This window comes from Chanodichthys erythropterus, chromosome 16, assembly GCF_024489055.1.
Source record: "Chanodichthys erythropterus isolate Z2021 chromosome 16, ASM2448905v1, whole genome shotgun sequence".
Lineage (NCBI taxonomy): Eukaryota > Metazoa > Chordata > Actinopteri > Cypriniformes > Xenocyprididae > Chanodichthys > Chanodichthys erythropterus.
This window is the reverse complement of record NC_090236.1, coordinates 8,750,168-8,765,713: the sequence shown is the minus strand read 5'-3', so window position 1 is coordinate 8,765,713 and position 15,546 is coordinate 8,750,168. Positions and strand designations below refer to the sequence as shown.

The window sequence follows — 15,546 nt, the reverse complement described above, 5'->3', positions numbered from 1 at the left end:
GTGTGTCGACAATCTCTAATGAAATCAGACACTATGCGAAACTTTGCATTCCAGTCTGAAGTACATGCAACAATTCTGAAATTTTTCACCAAAAATACATCCAATACATTGATTGTTTCTGAGTGGCACAGTAGAAGGTGACTGTTGCGTTTGGTTTGCTCATCTCTGTTAGTGATGCACCCTGAAAAATGATTTTTAACAAATCATTTAAACTTCTTTAGGTTGTCAATTAAGGCATTTAAGCCAAATCAACCATCATTTAATTTTTAAATGAATTGTAATGTGAGTACAGTAATTGTTTAATCTTCACCTGATTCACAGAGTCATGATTGGGTGAGGTCTGGTTGGTTTCCATGGCAACATCAGGTTGTTCTGACTCTCCTGTACAGGGACGTGCACAGGAATTTTGAGGGGCAGTTGCTCTGACCTAAAAAAAGGGCACTCCCCAATCGCTTCTCGGGTCGACATACACTGAAAAAAATTATATTCAGAATTAAAAATATTTTTATACCACTTTTTAATGTGTGATTGTGTAAAGGTTTTCACGAGATACCAAATTTCGCGAACTTGCTTCCAATACTCGTTCTCATGGAGGCGCGGTGTGCACGGAGGGGAGGGGCTGTGCGCGCGCGAGTATGTGAGAGAGACGCTTGAGTGAGAGACGCAGGGAAATGAAATGCAGCTGAACGTTTGCTCTATGAAAGACATTGACAAAGACGAAAACTAAGGACATTTAATCTATAATTTTATTTTATTTTAAATAGTTTTCCCAAACACACATTACAGTTTTGGTTAGTTATCGTTTTTTTGTAATGCCTCGTTTTTATTTTTATTTCAGTTAACGACAATGTTTTTTCCCACCTAGTTTTCTTTTTTTTCATTCGTTTTCGTTAACGATTATAACCTTACTCACCTTTCCGACAATGTTAAAGGCCCTTTCACACAGGACGCGGCATGGGCTGCGCAGCCGCTGGGCTGGCCAGAGCACAGTAGGCGGAGTTTTCCAAACATGTAGCGGGAGTTTTATACATATGCTGCGTTCCAATTCGCCTACTTATAGTACGCCCTAAAAGTATGTACTCTTTCTGTGAACAAAAAGTACTTACTTTTGAGTGTGTAGCAAAAGAGTAGACAAGCTTTGGGACATACTAACACGTCATACAATCGCGTCAATTCTCTCTGTCGCATCCTGTCACCGTAAACTGGCCTGTCAATCATCTTACATCCTCCACATTTCATTTAGTTAATTTCCTACCGTATCGGAGAGAAATGCAGCACGTTGATCTGCAGTCGCGGGTCTTTCATGTGGAGAACTGTCCTCATATTAATGCATAATGATGCATTTAAAAGTTAATGGCCATTCGGATCTTTATAAAAGTCCACATTGGTATTTGCAGATGAAAAATAACACGGGTAACATTAAATATATATTTTCTATCAGGTTAAAATGATTATTAGTCACTCAAATCTCTCAGCGTCGATCGCGCGTATCCGCCATGTTTTGTAGTTTTTTAACACTTTTTATTCGTGTTTGTAGTTCTGAACTGAATCCTCGTCCAACGCGCAATGGGTTGTGGGCAATATTAGCCTTTATAGTGTGCACGGATCCACACTTCGAAAATCTACCGGAAATAGTAGACCATCCGGGGACTTTTGGCATACTCTTTTCAACATACTATGCTTTGGGACACACTTATTTTAATCTCACATACTATTTAGGATGGATAGTATGGACATTGGAACGCAGGGCTAGTCATTTGATTGTTGTTCCACCTTTCGGTCTGCAGTAAAGTATATGTCCCGGGCCGTGCTAAGAAGTGAGCAATAGCAATAGCCCTGCTTGTAAGTAGAAGAAAGAGAGCAGCTCTTGACAGTGTCTGTCATGTCTCCATGACACAGCTTTTCTCCCGATGTCACTATACGACCAGCAAACTTGTATTGTATAGCTCTGGAAATTACAACTCAGTAAATAGCTGTTCATCCATTTTCCTTTCCGATTGTTTAGATGCTCCGTTTCTATTGGCCGCGCGGGTAAGCGTCACAGAGCGCTGCGGCAAAAGTTGAACTATTTTGAACTTTGACCGCGGCGTGCGCGGAAGCTGTGCTGCGCTGCGCTGCCCTTGCGCTTTGGCCGACGCCTTCCTCGCGCAGCGCAAGCCATTGAAATGAATGGGTTTCATACCGCGTCCTGTGTGAAAGGCCCTTAAGTCGTCTCACCCGACAACCGCAACAATCTCCTTCTAGTGCCGCTCATGCAGGCTCAGCTCAGGTGCCGGTCGCGTGCAGTGCTGCAGCCACTTAAACAGAGTTTGCCCTTCCCCTACTGACTTTCACTTTCGGACGGGTGCCCGAATATGGAAGTGAATGAGGCTTTGCGAATTTTTTTTATTTATTTATTTATTTTTATCTAGGCCTACGTGAAATTCTGCATCCATTGTACGATTGTTTTATTTATTTTTTTCCACCTCGGAAGGGCAACGTGAGTCGAGAAGGGCATATGGGCAGTTGCCCGGGCAACCTGAGCAACCCCCCTGTGCATGTCCCTGCTCCTGTACTATCATAAACTGTGTGAGGATTCTCTGATTTCTCCAAAATCTACTGTGACTTTGCGTGGCTTGATGTTCTTCTGCAGACACAATGCAATTAAAATGAACGGTCAGTGTTCATATACAGACACTAACACAGATATGCCATGCTTTTATAACAAAAAACTACTTTTTGTAGACCTAGAGATACAAAACATGCTGCATGCTTGCACTTTACGTGCGCTTTTTTTAAAAATATTTATTTATGACTAATTTATTGAATTTTCAAAACAACAGCAAAACAGACAGAAAATAATAAACACATTTAAAGAAAAAACAACAAAATTAGGTTACATTTAAAATAAATAAATAAATAAAGTTAGTACAGTACAATAGCTTGCAACCAAACCGTGTATTAATACAGACATGCACCAAAATGGAGTCTAAGGCCTAGTAACAAATTATCAGCACTTGTGTGCTACTAGCATGACAATACAAGTGCACAATCGGGATTCAGGAAAAACAGGATAACAATAGTACAGTGTAGATGGACAATCAATCAACAGGGACTGCATCAGCTGCAGAGATCTAACATGCTCAAGGAAGGGTAACCAAATTGATGAGAATTTAACCATGGAGCCACAGAGAAAGTGTTTAATTTTTTCTAATTTAATAAAAAAAAAGCATCTTTTATCCACTGAGTATGACGATGACTCTCTTATAAAGAAATGATCATTCACGAACGTGTGAAAATATAAAACCAGAAACAATGACAGTTCAACAGCTCAGAGTGTGACATTGTCATCTCGAAATTACGGCAATTATGACATGGTGTGAACACAGCACATCTGATGATTAACTAGAAGAACACAGGTAAAACATGATTAACCAAGACAATGAAACTAAACAAGACCGTCACAGAAACTTACATCAACTTCTGCATATTCTTATTTCCATCTGGAACTTTCCAAAGAATAATGAGTATTATATTCAAGTTTACAGTATGTCTATGATGAGCATCAGTGGCAAGACTGAGAAATGATTATAGGTCTCCTGGAATCCTGTGGTGTTATATGCTAGATTCCATCTCAAAATATTTTAAACAGAATTGTGCTAATTCTTTTGTAATTATTGTGAATGTCATTTTGATGACCTCATGTTAACTGTGAGATTCCATGGATTTTTTTTTTCAAAATTGAATCACGTAATGCAACACTACATGGACAAACATTTAATTATATTGGTGAAAAACTGTAATGGCTTAACAGTCTTTGTGTTGTGTGTAATATTATACAGTTTAGCATAAGAAGTTTTTAAATAAGGAAAACGTCTCGGTTACGTATGTAACCCTCGTTCCCTGAAGGAGGGAACGGAGACGTACGTCAGTAGTGACCGACGAATTGGGATATCGCTTAGAGAGCCCTATCATCTTCGTGTAAACTAAAACAAGCCAATGGAATTGGCGTGCGATATTTGCATAATGCGCACCGCCCCCGACAGGTGTATATAAATAGGAAGCAGATGCAATCGCACTCTGTTTTTCGCTGAGGAGACAACTGGTGTCCGCACTACAGCGAGGGTACAGAAACTGTGGCGACGGGACGTACGTCTCCGTTCCCTCCTTCAGGGAACGAGGGTTACATACGTAACCGAGACGTTCCCTTTCAGTCGGTCACGTTCGACGTACGTCAGTAGTGACCGACGAATTGGGATCCCAACTAAAGCGCCACAGTTACGAAACCCCTTCCAGTGCCCAGCGCAAGCTCAGCCGCCCATAGCACCGGCTGGCGGTGAAGGGGCGAGCTTACACCGAGAGAGTCTACTGCTGTCTACCACTACCCACTAAGTAAACTAGACACACTGGGAAAGCGAACCCGAAGGGACGCTGCGGAGACCACTACCTACCCAATGGGGGAGGAGTTTACGTGGGAATACACATATGGACTGGCCCGGGGGGCAGTACGCATATGGAGTCCCTGGGATGGCTCCACCTGGTTAGGGGGAGACTCATCTGACAGGTGACAGCAGAGCTGGCTCTGCTAAGGGAAAGACACGGACTCGGCCCGTAGGGAGTTTTAAACCGTGGAAAATACACATATGGGACCGCTCACGTAGAGGGGTCACGACATATGGGCCCCAGCCAACAGACAGCGTCAGCGACGGATGTAGGCCTGGCATCAGACACTCCGCAATGTCCGAGCCGAAGGGGGAGGCGGAGGAACTCGACAGGGTTCGCCAAGCGGGGAACACGACTGGAGAGAAAGTATGCACGTATCCGGCCAGTGGCGGGAATGGCATTGCAAGCCGACACTTAGAGTGGGTACAACACGTCTACCGACTAGTGGATGCGAGTACACGTGAGGATACCGGCTCTACACGTAGGCTATAAAACCTAGCGAACGTGTTAGGTGTCGCCCAGCCCGCAGCTCTACAGATATCTGTCAGCGAGGCGCCATGAGCCAGCGCCCAGGAAGAGGCCACCCCTCTGGTGGAGTGGGCTCTCAACCCGAGCGGGCAAGGCACGCCCTGGGATTCGTACGCCAAGGCGATGGCATCCACTAACCAGTGGGCCATCCTCTGCTTGGAGACAGCCTTTCCCTTCTGCTGGCCTCCGTAACAGATGAAGAGCTGATCTGAGGTCCTGAAGCTTCGCGTTCTGTCCACGTAAACGCGCAGAGCGCGGACGGGACAGAGCAAAGCTAGGGCTGGGTCTGCCTCCTCCGAGAGCAGCGCTTGCAGGTTCACTACCTGATCTCTGAAGGGAGTGGTAGGAACCTTGGGCACGTATCCGGGCCGGGGTCTCAGGATGACGTGAGAATCACCGGGCCCGAATTCTAGGCACGTTTCGTCGACCGAAAAAGCATGCAGATCCCCTACCCTCTTCAGGGAAGCCAATGCAACCAGAAGAACCGTCTTAAGAGACATTAGTTTCAGGTCGACTGATTGCAAAGGTTCGAAGGGATGACCCCGGAGAGCTGTGAGAACCAGGGTCAAATCCCAAGAGGGTACGGAGGAAGGGCGAGGAGGATTCAGTCTCCTGGCCCCCTCAGGAATCTGACGATCAGATCGTGTTTCCCCAGGGACTTACCCACAACTGCATGGTGATGTGCGGCAATAGCGGCAACATGCACCTAGAGGGTGGAGGGAGACAGCCTTCGCTCCAACCCATCTTGCAGAAAGGAAAGCACGGATCCGACCGAACATGATCGGGGGTCCTCTCGGCGAGAGGCGCACCATTCGGCGAACAGGTTCCACTTCAACGGATAGAGATTCCTGGAAGGAGCTCTAGCGGAAGTGAAGGTGTCTACGACCGCTTGCGGGAGATCACTCAGAACCTCCGCATCCCGTCCAGGGACCACACGTGGAGGTTCCACAGATCGGGACGCGGGTGCCACAGGGTGCCCCGTCTCTGAGTCAGGAGGTCCTTCCTCAGAGGAATCGGCCAGGGAGGGGCTGTCGCGAGGAGGATGAGGTCTGAGAACCAGGTCCGAGTGGGCCAGTATGGAGCCACTAACAGAACCTGCTCCCCGTCCTCCCTGACCTTGCACAGGAGTTGTGCGAGAAGGCTCACTGGGGGAAACGCATATTTGCGCAGACCCGGGGGCCAGCTGTGTGCCAGGGCATCCGTGCCGAGCGTGCCGCCGGTCAGGGAATAAAACCACTGGCAGTGGGCAGTTTCTGGGGAGGCAAACAGGTCTACCTGAGCCTCGCCGAAATGCTGCCAAATCAGCTGAACCGCCTGGGGGTGGAGCCGCCACTCGCCCGCAAGTGGAGGCTGCCGTGACAGCTCGTCGGCTGCACGGTTGAGCACACCTGGGACATGAGTGGCCCGAAGGGACCTCAGATACTTCTGACTCCACAACAAGAGATGGCGGGCGAGTTGCGACATGCGACGGGAGCGTAGACCACCCTGACGGTTGATGTACGCAACGGCCGCAGTGCTGTCTGAGCGGACTAGAACGTGCTTGCCTGACAACAGCTTCTTGAAGCGGGCCAACGCAAGACGTACCGCTAGCAACTCGAGGCAATTGATATGCCAATGCAGCTGAGGCCCCGTCCAAAGACCTGCCACTGCATGCCCGTTGTACGTGGCCCCCCATCCCGTGGCAGAGGCATCTGTGGAGACCACAGCATGCCTGGACACTTGTTCGAGGGGTACTCCGGCCCGCAGGAACGAAGGGTCCGACCACCGGACAAGGGTGCGACGGCAGCTCGGTGTCACGGGGACACGGAGCGTGCCGCACTGCCACGCCCATCTCGGGACCCGGCCGCGGAGCCAGAGTTGAAGCGGTCTCATATGAAGCAATCCGAGCGGCGTGACCGCGGCTGCAGATGCCATATGCCCCAGGAGCCTCTGAAAATCTTTCAGTGGAGCCGCTGTCCTGCGCTTGAGCGAACTCAGGCAGTTCAACACCGACTGGACGCGCGCCTCGGTGAGACGCGCAGTCCGTGCAACCGAGTCTAGCTCGAGACCGAGATAAGAGATCCTCTGCCCGGGGGCGAGTTTGCTCTTATCCCAGTTGACCCGAAGACCCAACCGGCTGAGGTGAGCTAAAACCATGTCCCTGTGTTCGCACAACTGCTCTCGCGAGCTGGCCAGGATCAGCCAGTCGTCGAGATAGTTGAGAATACGAACGCCCTGTTCCTTGAGGGGAACAATGGCCGCCTCCGCAACCTTCGTAAAGACGCGGGGTGACAGGGCCAGCCCGAAGGGTAGGACTTTGTACTGATATGCCCGACCCTCGAACGCAGACCGACCTAGGAAGGGTCTGTGTCGAGGCAGAATCGAGACATGAAAGTACGCGTCCTTCAGGTCTATTGCTGCAAACCAATCCCGGGGACGGACGCATTCGAAAATGCGCTTCTGCGTGAGCATCTTGAGCGGCATCTTGTGAAGGTACCGGTTCAGGACGCGCAGATCCAGGATTGGCCGTAGCCCACCGCCCTTTTTCGGTACAATGAAGTAGGGGCTGTAGAACCCCGACTTCATATCGGCTGGAGGGACCGGCTCGATTGCATCCTTCGCCAGCAGGACAGCAATCTCCGCCCGGAGAACAGGAGCACTGTCCAACGACACCTGAGTGAAGTGGACACCCCTGAAAACCGGGGGACGCCGGGCGAACTGAATCGCATAGCCGAGTCTGACAGTGCGAATGAGCCAGCGGGACGGGCTGGGAAGCGTGATCCACGCCTCCAGACTCCGAGCCAGCGGGACCAAAGGCACCACAGACGCACCGGGGGTGGGGCAGCAAGGCAGAGAGGGACCCGACTCAGACGGCATGGAAGCGGCCCGGAGTGAGGTCGGACTCTGCGAGGCAGCAGTGCGAATGGGAGACGGCGCACGGGACGCGGTCTGCGCCATCACACTGCCGCCTACTGGCGGAATGGGGAGGGAGCTGCGAGTGGCGAGGCGGAGCCTGGCACACTGGCAGACACGCCCTCTTGTGACCTGGAGTTTGAGGAAACTGCTCCTTTTGTGGCAAAGTGGGTACCGCTGGACTCCGGAGAGCCAGCGGCGGTAGATGGACAGCCGCCACAAAATCCCCCCGGCCCTCCTCCGGGGGTGGGAGAGCAGATGGAATACTCTCCCAAAGGGCAGGAACCTTCCGCTCCAGGTCGCCCGTCTCCGGGCCGAGTTTTCCCCGACCGCTTGCCACCTGGTTGGCAGAGACGGGCTGGGCACCACGTCTGCGACCGGCACCCTGCTGTTTGGCTGGTGTAGGCTGCTGCTTTGCCAACTTAGCAGGGGCGGAGGAAGACGCAGGCGGGCGCCCTCGGCGACGAGCGGGCTGAGGCTGAGCCAGGGGCGGCTGGGTGGAGGCAGCAGCGGACCGCCGTGGCATGACATGTCTGATAGCCTCAACCTGCTTCTGTGCAGCGGAGAACTGTTGGGCACAGCTCTCCACCGCGTCGCCGAAAAGGCCGACCGGAGACACGGGGGAATCCAGGAACCGACGTTTGTCGGTCTCCCTCATGTCTGCCAAGGTCAGCCAGAGGTGGCGTTGCTGGGCTACCAGAGTAGACATCGCCTGGCCAACAGAACGCGCTGTCACCTTCGTTGCCCGGAGGGCAAAGTCAGTGGCAGCGCGCAGCTCCCCAAGCAGCTGTTGGTCAGGACCTTCCTGGGGCATCTGCGACAGCGCTTTTGCCTGATAGACCAGCAAAAGGGCCATCGCGTGCAGGGCAGAGGCAGCCTGCCCACAGGCACTGTAAGCTTTCCCAGTCAGACCGGCTGAGAATTCACAGGCCTGGGACGGGAGACGCGGCTCACCGCGCCAGCCAGCGGCCGTTGGACACAACTGCGTCGCAACAGACCGCTCGACTGGCGGGATCCTCGCGTACCCCCTGGCTAGCCCGCCGTCCAGGGAGGTGAAGGCGGACGAGGGACCAGGCCCTGTACGAGCCCCATGCGGAGCTTGCCAAGACCTGGTCACCTCATCGTGTACCTCCGGGAAGAAAGGCATTGGGGCGGGACGCTGGATTTGACCAGCGCGACCCCCCGCCAAGTACCAATCGTCCAACCGAGATGGGCCGGGACAGGGTGGAGGGTTCCACTCAAGCCCGACGCACAAGGCGGCCCGGGAGAGCACAGCCGTAAGCTCGGGATCCGACTCGGGCAACGCTACCGTCCCGGGCGGCAGCGCGTCCGAATCCTCCCCCGAGGACTCAGGCTCACCTTCCGATGCAGCGATCGACATCCGATCCGCCGCCGGCACACCAAAGGTAACGGCTGGACAGTCCGTAGAGGGCCCAGCGGAAACCAACGGTGGCACGATGGGTTGCGGTGCTGATGAGGCGGCAGGGGCCCGAGGAGCGTTTCCGCTCGGCGGGGAAGCCCTGACCGTAATCCTCAGGTCACCCTTCCTATACAGCGCCGTACCGTCATTCCGGTTCCCGGGGCCGGAAAAAACGGTCGTACGCGGCATAGGAGAGGGGACCCCCGCTTCCTGAGACTTCAGGAAGGAGAGTCTCGACCTCAGCATCGCGATAGTCATGTTCCCGCAATGGGAACATGAACCATCCACAAAAGCTGCTTCAGCGTGCAGAATGCCCAAACACGAGATGCAACGATTGTGCCCATCAGCAGGGACCAGGGAACGACCGCACCCATTAACGCACAGACGAAATGACATACTGTCAGGGTTCGTCTGTAAAGCTCTTTTAGAAGGGGAAGTCAACTCACTCGTGCTGAAGCACCCAGGGAGCGACGCGATGTGTCAGGTACACCACTCCCTGACACACCGAGGAACCGGCCCAAATCGCTGCACTCACACACACTCTTTGTGTTGCTGTGAAAACAGCAGTTTAGAGCTTATAGCTCGGCTCCTCAGACACTCGCGACCTCGCTGCACGTGCCCTCTTCACCAGCACCAAAGCTCGCTGCAGATCCTCTTCTGAGGCAGTGTTTTAGTAAGAAAAACACACGAAGAAAGGAGTCTTCTAAATAGGACACCAGTGAATGGCTCCGAAGCGAAAGACAGAGTGCGATTGCATCTGCTTCCTATTTATATACACCTGTCGGGGGCGGTGCGCATTATGCAAATATCGCACGCCAATTCCATTGGCTTGTTTTAGTTTACACGAAGATGATAGGGCTCTCTAAGCGATATCCCAATTCGTCGGTCACTACTGACGTACGTCGAACGTGACCGACTGAAAGGGAAACATGATTAACCAAGACAATGAAACTAAACAAGACCGTCACAGAAACTTACATCAACTTCTGCATATTCTTATTTCCATCTGGAACTTTCCAAAGAATAATGAGTATTATATTCAAGTTTACAGTATGTCTATGATGAGCATCAGTGGCAAGACTGAGAAATGATTATAGGTCTCCTGGAATCCTGTGGTGTTATATGCTAGATTCCATCTCAAAATATTTTAAACAGAATTGTGCTAATTCTTTTGTAATTATTGTGAATGTAATTTTGATGACCTCATGTTAACTGTGAGATTCCATGGATTTTTTTTTTTCAAAATTGAATCACGTAATGCAACACTACATGGACAAACATTTAATTATATTGGTGAAAAACTGTAATGGCTTAACAGTCTTTGTGTTGTGTGTAATATTATACAGTTTAGCATAAGAAGTTTTTAAATAAGGAAAACCAGGGAGTGTACAATAGACACTCTTTTATACAAAACTACTTTCCCGCCATGGATTCAGGATCTGCCGTTGTCATGCAATTCTAATATCAGCCAACATTGGGAATATATATATATATATATATATATATATATATATATATATATATATATATATATATATATATATATATATTATGTCATTAAGCAGTTAAATCTGCAAATGGTTTCCATTGGCAATTAATTAATGCTAACACTAACAATGCCAAGGTCATGGGTTCGATCCCAGGGATTGCACATACTCAGATACAAATGTATAGTATAATGCAATGTAAGTCGCTTTGGATAAAAGCGTCTGCCAAATGCATAAATGTAAATGTAAATGTAATTCATAAACAATCGATAACTGATGCCTCCAATACAATAACAAATCATTGTTGCATTTTTGACAAAAGCTTGTTATCTTGGTGACATTTTTAAGAGTACAGTGTGTAATTTCTCTGGTGCAACCAAACAGGTTTCCCAAAAGCATTTATGCAATAGAAAATGTTTATCAAAAGACTGTGATGTACAGGACTGTGATTTCTTGTAATACACTTGCAACTGAGCATTATTGTTTTGGAATCTAGCTGCACAAATGAATAAAAAACTATTATATTACCAGAATATTTTTTATAAAAGGTTCAAGTTAAACAAGTTAAAAACATAAGGACAGAATGCAAAAATAAAAAGGAAAATAAAAAATAAATAATGAGTCAAAAACAAAGAAACTGAACAAGAACAGATACAAGTGGGAGGAAATGTTATAGACATACTTTCCAGGAAGTGGTTTTCAAATCTGAGATTTTGCATTCCTGTCTGAGTCACATATGCAACAAATTTACATAAAAAATACATTTACTGCTGGTTTTATTTAAAGGTGCCATAGAACACGTTTTCACAAGATGTAATATAAGTCTAAGGTTTCCCCTGAATGTGTCTGTGAAGTTTCAGCTCAAAATAATAAATTTAAGTTTAAAAATGTTTAAAAATGTGTTTAAAAATGAAAATAGCGACGTGAATACAATGAAATGAAAACATTGAACGAAAACAATGGTAACTTTAACCACATTTAACAGTAAATTAACAAAATGCTAACGAAACATTTAGAAAGACAATTTACAAATATCACTAAAAATATCATGATATCATGGATCATGTCAGTTATTATTGCTCCATCTGCCATTTTTCGCTATTGTTCTTGCTTGCTTACCTAGTCTGATGATTCAGCTGTGCACAGATCCAGACGTTAACACTGGCTGCCCTTGTCTAATGCCTTGAATGGCTGGCATATGCCAATATTGGGGTCATACATATTAATGATCCCGACTGTTACGTAACAGTCGGTGTTATGTTGAGATTCGCCTGTTCTTCTGAGGTCTTTTAAACAAATGAGATTTATATAAGAAGGAGGAAACAATGGAGTTTGAGACTCACTGTATGTCATTTCCATGTACTGGACTCTTGTTATTTAACTATGCCAAGATAAATTCAATTTTCCATTCTATGGCACCTCTAAGTCAGACTACTTTTATTATGCATGCTTTAATTCAGTTTTGGATGTACAGATTTATCCCCAGCTGGCGGTTTATTGACCACAGCATAAATTGTGTCAGATTTTGGTTCCTTCTCAGTGGTAGAGTAGATAGTGGCTGCTGCATTGGGCTGGCTCTTCTCTGTTAGTGTTGCACTCTGAAATAAAGAACAAATCAAGTGAGTTCACTACAACATTTTTCCAACACATAATTGAAACATCTACAGGTTCTCATGTGCCTGAATATCAAGACCTATAATCCAAATGATTTTTTTTTTTTTTTGTAGTAAAAGTAGAGTAACAGTTTAATCTTTACAGAGTCATGATTGGGTGAAGTCTGGTTGCTTTCCACTGTAACATCAGGAGTTCCTTGTTCTCTTACAGTATCATAAACTGTGGAATGAATTTTTGATTTCTCCAATTTATCCAGCGAGCTTTGTGGATTAATATTCTCCTGCAGACGAAATCCATTCAATATCAGACTCAAGCATGTATTATCAGTGGTTAATAAAGGACAATAATATGAAACTTACGGCAACTTTTTCATACCGTATGTTCATCATTCTGCTGGTCAGGGGTGTAAGAATGATCTGAAAACATTTTAAATCTCATCAGACTCTCTTCAAATACAATAGATTAAAGGATGTTTATTACAAATCTTTATTATTGAAAGCACAACAATTAAACTTTGGATAAACATCATTCTAGCATTTAGAACTTTAATAATTAGGGCAACTGGTGGTTAACCGCACTGAGACTGGAGGGACATGGAGGTGGAAAAAAAATATGAGATGGGAGTGGAAATAAAAGGTCAACTGATATGTGAAAAACAATACAAGGGAAGTGAAGTTCTTTCCATTCCTAGGTCTTGCAAAACTACATTTGGGTCAGAAAAAATACTCAAGTAGGATTTCAATTTTGATGTCAAACTTTAAGTAAGGACTGTTCAAGTGTTTTTCTTACTGCTGAAATGCTTAATGGATGCGGCATGAGTTCATGAGCTTTGCGCAAATAAATATGATAATTATATTTGTTTCATAAAATGATTGAAATATTTTTTTTTTTTTTACATACAGTACATATGTGAAGTCTTTTATTTTCAGACGACATACTCTTAGCATGTTAAGATTAGACAGGCTGTACCTTTTTTTCTCTTGTAGAGACACCAGCCGATCACTGATGCCAACAAACTCATTGTCAATAGGCAAATAAGGGGGATAAACCACAAGGGAAGCGCTGATTGAAAAAAAACAGCTCGTGGTATTTCTAGACATGAAAGATAAAAGATTATTATAAAAATAATCAGTTTTCCAGAGAATTTTCAACAGGCATTGTTTAGTTACACTCTCTCACTCATTTTCTGTTTCTTTATATGTGAAAGAAGTGGATAGAATATACCTTGATCAGCAGGGCAGAGTTCATTAACCTTCTTTATTTCAGTCTTCCAGCTCACCGGGTTGCTATGGTTACACATGATGTAGTCATCACTGCAGTTCAGTCTTAGAGTATAGTTATCAGATGATGTCACTTCCTCTGGAGAACAGCTGCTAATCTTATAGATGGAGTTGATAGTAATGTTACTTCCTTTACATGTAAAGCTACAGGGGTCAGAGCTGGACAAGTTTGAGTTTACAGTCAGGACCGGAGCTTCCACTGCACCTGAAACACACATATTAAAATGTTTTTAAGACTTTTGCTACATACAAAGGTGCTAGAACTTGACAACCCACTAACACCTAAACAACTAAAATATGTGCAGCAGATTTTAAGTTAAAGAAAAAAAAAAAAAAAAAAAACATCAATAGAGAAATGGAAAATGTAAAAAACAAGAGAAATATTTGAAAGAATATTAGAATTTTGCTCTATGTATTATTATTCAAATAAAACAAACAATACATGATCTTACAGTTACACCATATAAGCAATACAAATCATACTCACCTATAACAGATACTCTGTATATAAGAATATTTTTCTCAAATTCTCCACTTGCTCTTGCTGTATAGAGTCCACTGTCTGTCTTCTGCATGTTCTTCAGTGTGAGAGAGAGGGTTTCATCATTGAAATCCACTCTGTCCTTGTAGGAAGAGTAACGCTTTACTGTTTTAGTTCCGTTAGTATATCTAACAATAACTTCTGATTTTTCATTAGTCCAGGAAAAAAATTCAAACTCTGGTAGTTCTTGTGTCTGTATATCCAGTTGAACAGAATCTCCCATCTGAACAAACACAGAGATCTCAGCACTGATCCCTGAGGAGAGAGGAAATAAGCATTTGTATTAAGGACAAAGTTTAGTAAGTTTGCTTACTGCTGTTTTCATACATCAATCATACAGCTGCTACAGGCTAAAGGTTTTAGTTGGAATTTACTGGTTTTGCATAGTACCTATAAAAAACAACATCTTTCTCTGTAAAGAATAGTTGAAAGCCAAGTTTAAGACCAAAAAAAGTCAAAATTCCCAACCAACAATAACACTAACCACCAAAACAATGCTGATCAAATTACATAAGTATAAGGGCTTATGAGTATTCCACCATCATACAATCTCACAATCTGATTTGGTTATTTCCTTTATTTCTGAATTTTTGATTAATAAAATCCTGGCAATGTTTTAGCTAAATATTTTTGAAGTGAAATCAAGATCATTTCAAGAAACTCAATCTGTAAAAAAAACAAAAACAAAAAAACAACAGTAAATAAACATTAAGAAGTTATTTTAGAGAGAATCTTAAATCTGTCAGTCACTTCAGTCATTGTCAATAGATACAAATAATATTAATCAAATGTTTATTTATCTTTGTAAAATAGAATTTTGTACCTGAATTGTAAGTTAGAAGAGAAATGAACAGGAGCAGCTTACATGCCATCGTAGCAAACAGAAATGTCTGTTTCTGTGTGGGTCTTTCAACAGAGGAAATTAAATGTGTGGGAAGTAATGTGACTCAGTCTCAGGACCACAAATAGGAAAAACTCTGAAAAGTGCAAATATTATTATTATTCTTTTTTTTTTCTTTTTTTTTTTGTGTGGCTAAAACACCCTGTGTCATGTGAGAAGAAATTCACACCTGAAGAGTGAGAATGTAACGATGGCCAGAACTACACAGGGGTGCGTTTCCCAAAAGCATCTTTAACCAACTAACATCGCAAGTTCCGTTGTTACTTACACAGTTCAACGATTTAGTGTTTCCCGAAACCGTAGTTCAAACGAACATTCGCAAACTGCATCACAAGCTTGTGTGGTTGGAACGACAGCTCTCGAGCTGTGGTTAGAAGCATAGTTTATTGTTTTTATGACTTGTGGACTTAATAAATAGTTATCTTGAGCAAAATAAGCAAGCTGACATTAAGTACAATGTA

At 45.5% G+C, this 15,546-nt stretch overlaps 1 protein-coding gene across 1 annotated transcript; it reads right to left on the bottom strand.

The window, feature by feature from the left end:
• Positions 1-12,229: 12,229 nt before the first annotated feature.
• LOC137003665 (CD48 antigen-like) lies at positions 12,230-15,131 on the bottom strand. Its single transcript, XM_067363886.1, has 6 exons — positions 15,008-15,131; positions 14,131-14,439; positions 13,588-13,848; positions 13,333-13,455; positions 12,723-12,779; positions 12,230-12,347 (listed from the first exon to the last, which is right to left on the bottom strand). The coding sequence occupies exons 1-5, from the start codon at positions 15,054-15,056 to the stop codon at positions 12,733-12,735; spliced, it is 789 nt and encodes a 262-aa protein (XP_067219987.1). The 5' UTR covers positions 15,057-15,131; the 3' UTR covers positions 12,230-12,347; positions 12,723-12,732.
• Between the last annotated feature and the right edge of the window lie 415 nt (positions 15,132-15,546).

Bases quoted from the DNA above. Each gene is read 5' to 3' on its own strand.
- LOC137003665 (XM_067363886.1), bottom strand. From the start codon at position 15,056: ATGGCATGTAAGCTGCTCCTGTTCATTTCTCTTCTAACTTACAATTCA. The intron at 14,440-15,007 runs GTACAAAATTCT...CTCTCTCCTCAG, and splicing joins TCTTCTAACTTACAATTCAG to GGATCAGTGCTGAGATCTCT. The intron at 13,849-14,130 runs GTGAGTATGATT...TGTGTGTTTCAG, and splicing joins ATACAGAGTATCTGTTATAG to GTGCAGTGGAAGCTCCGGTC.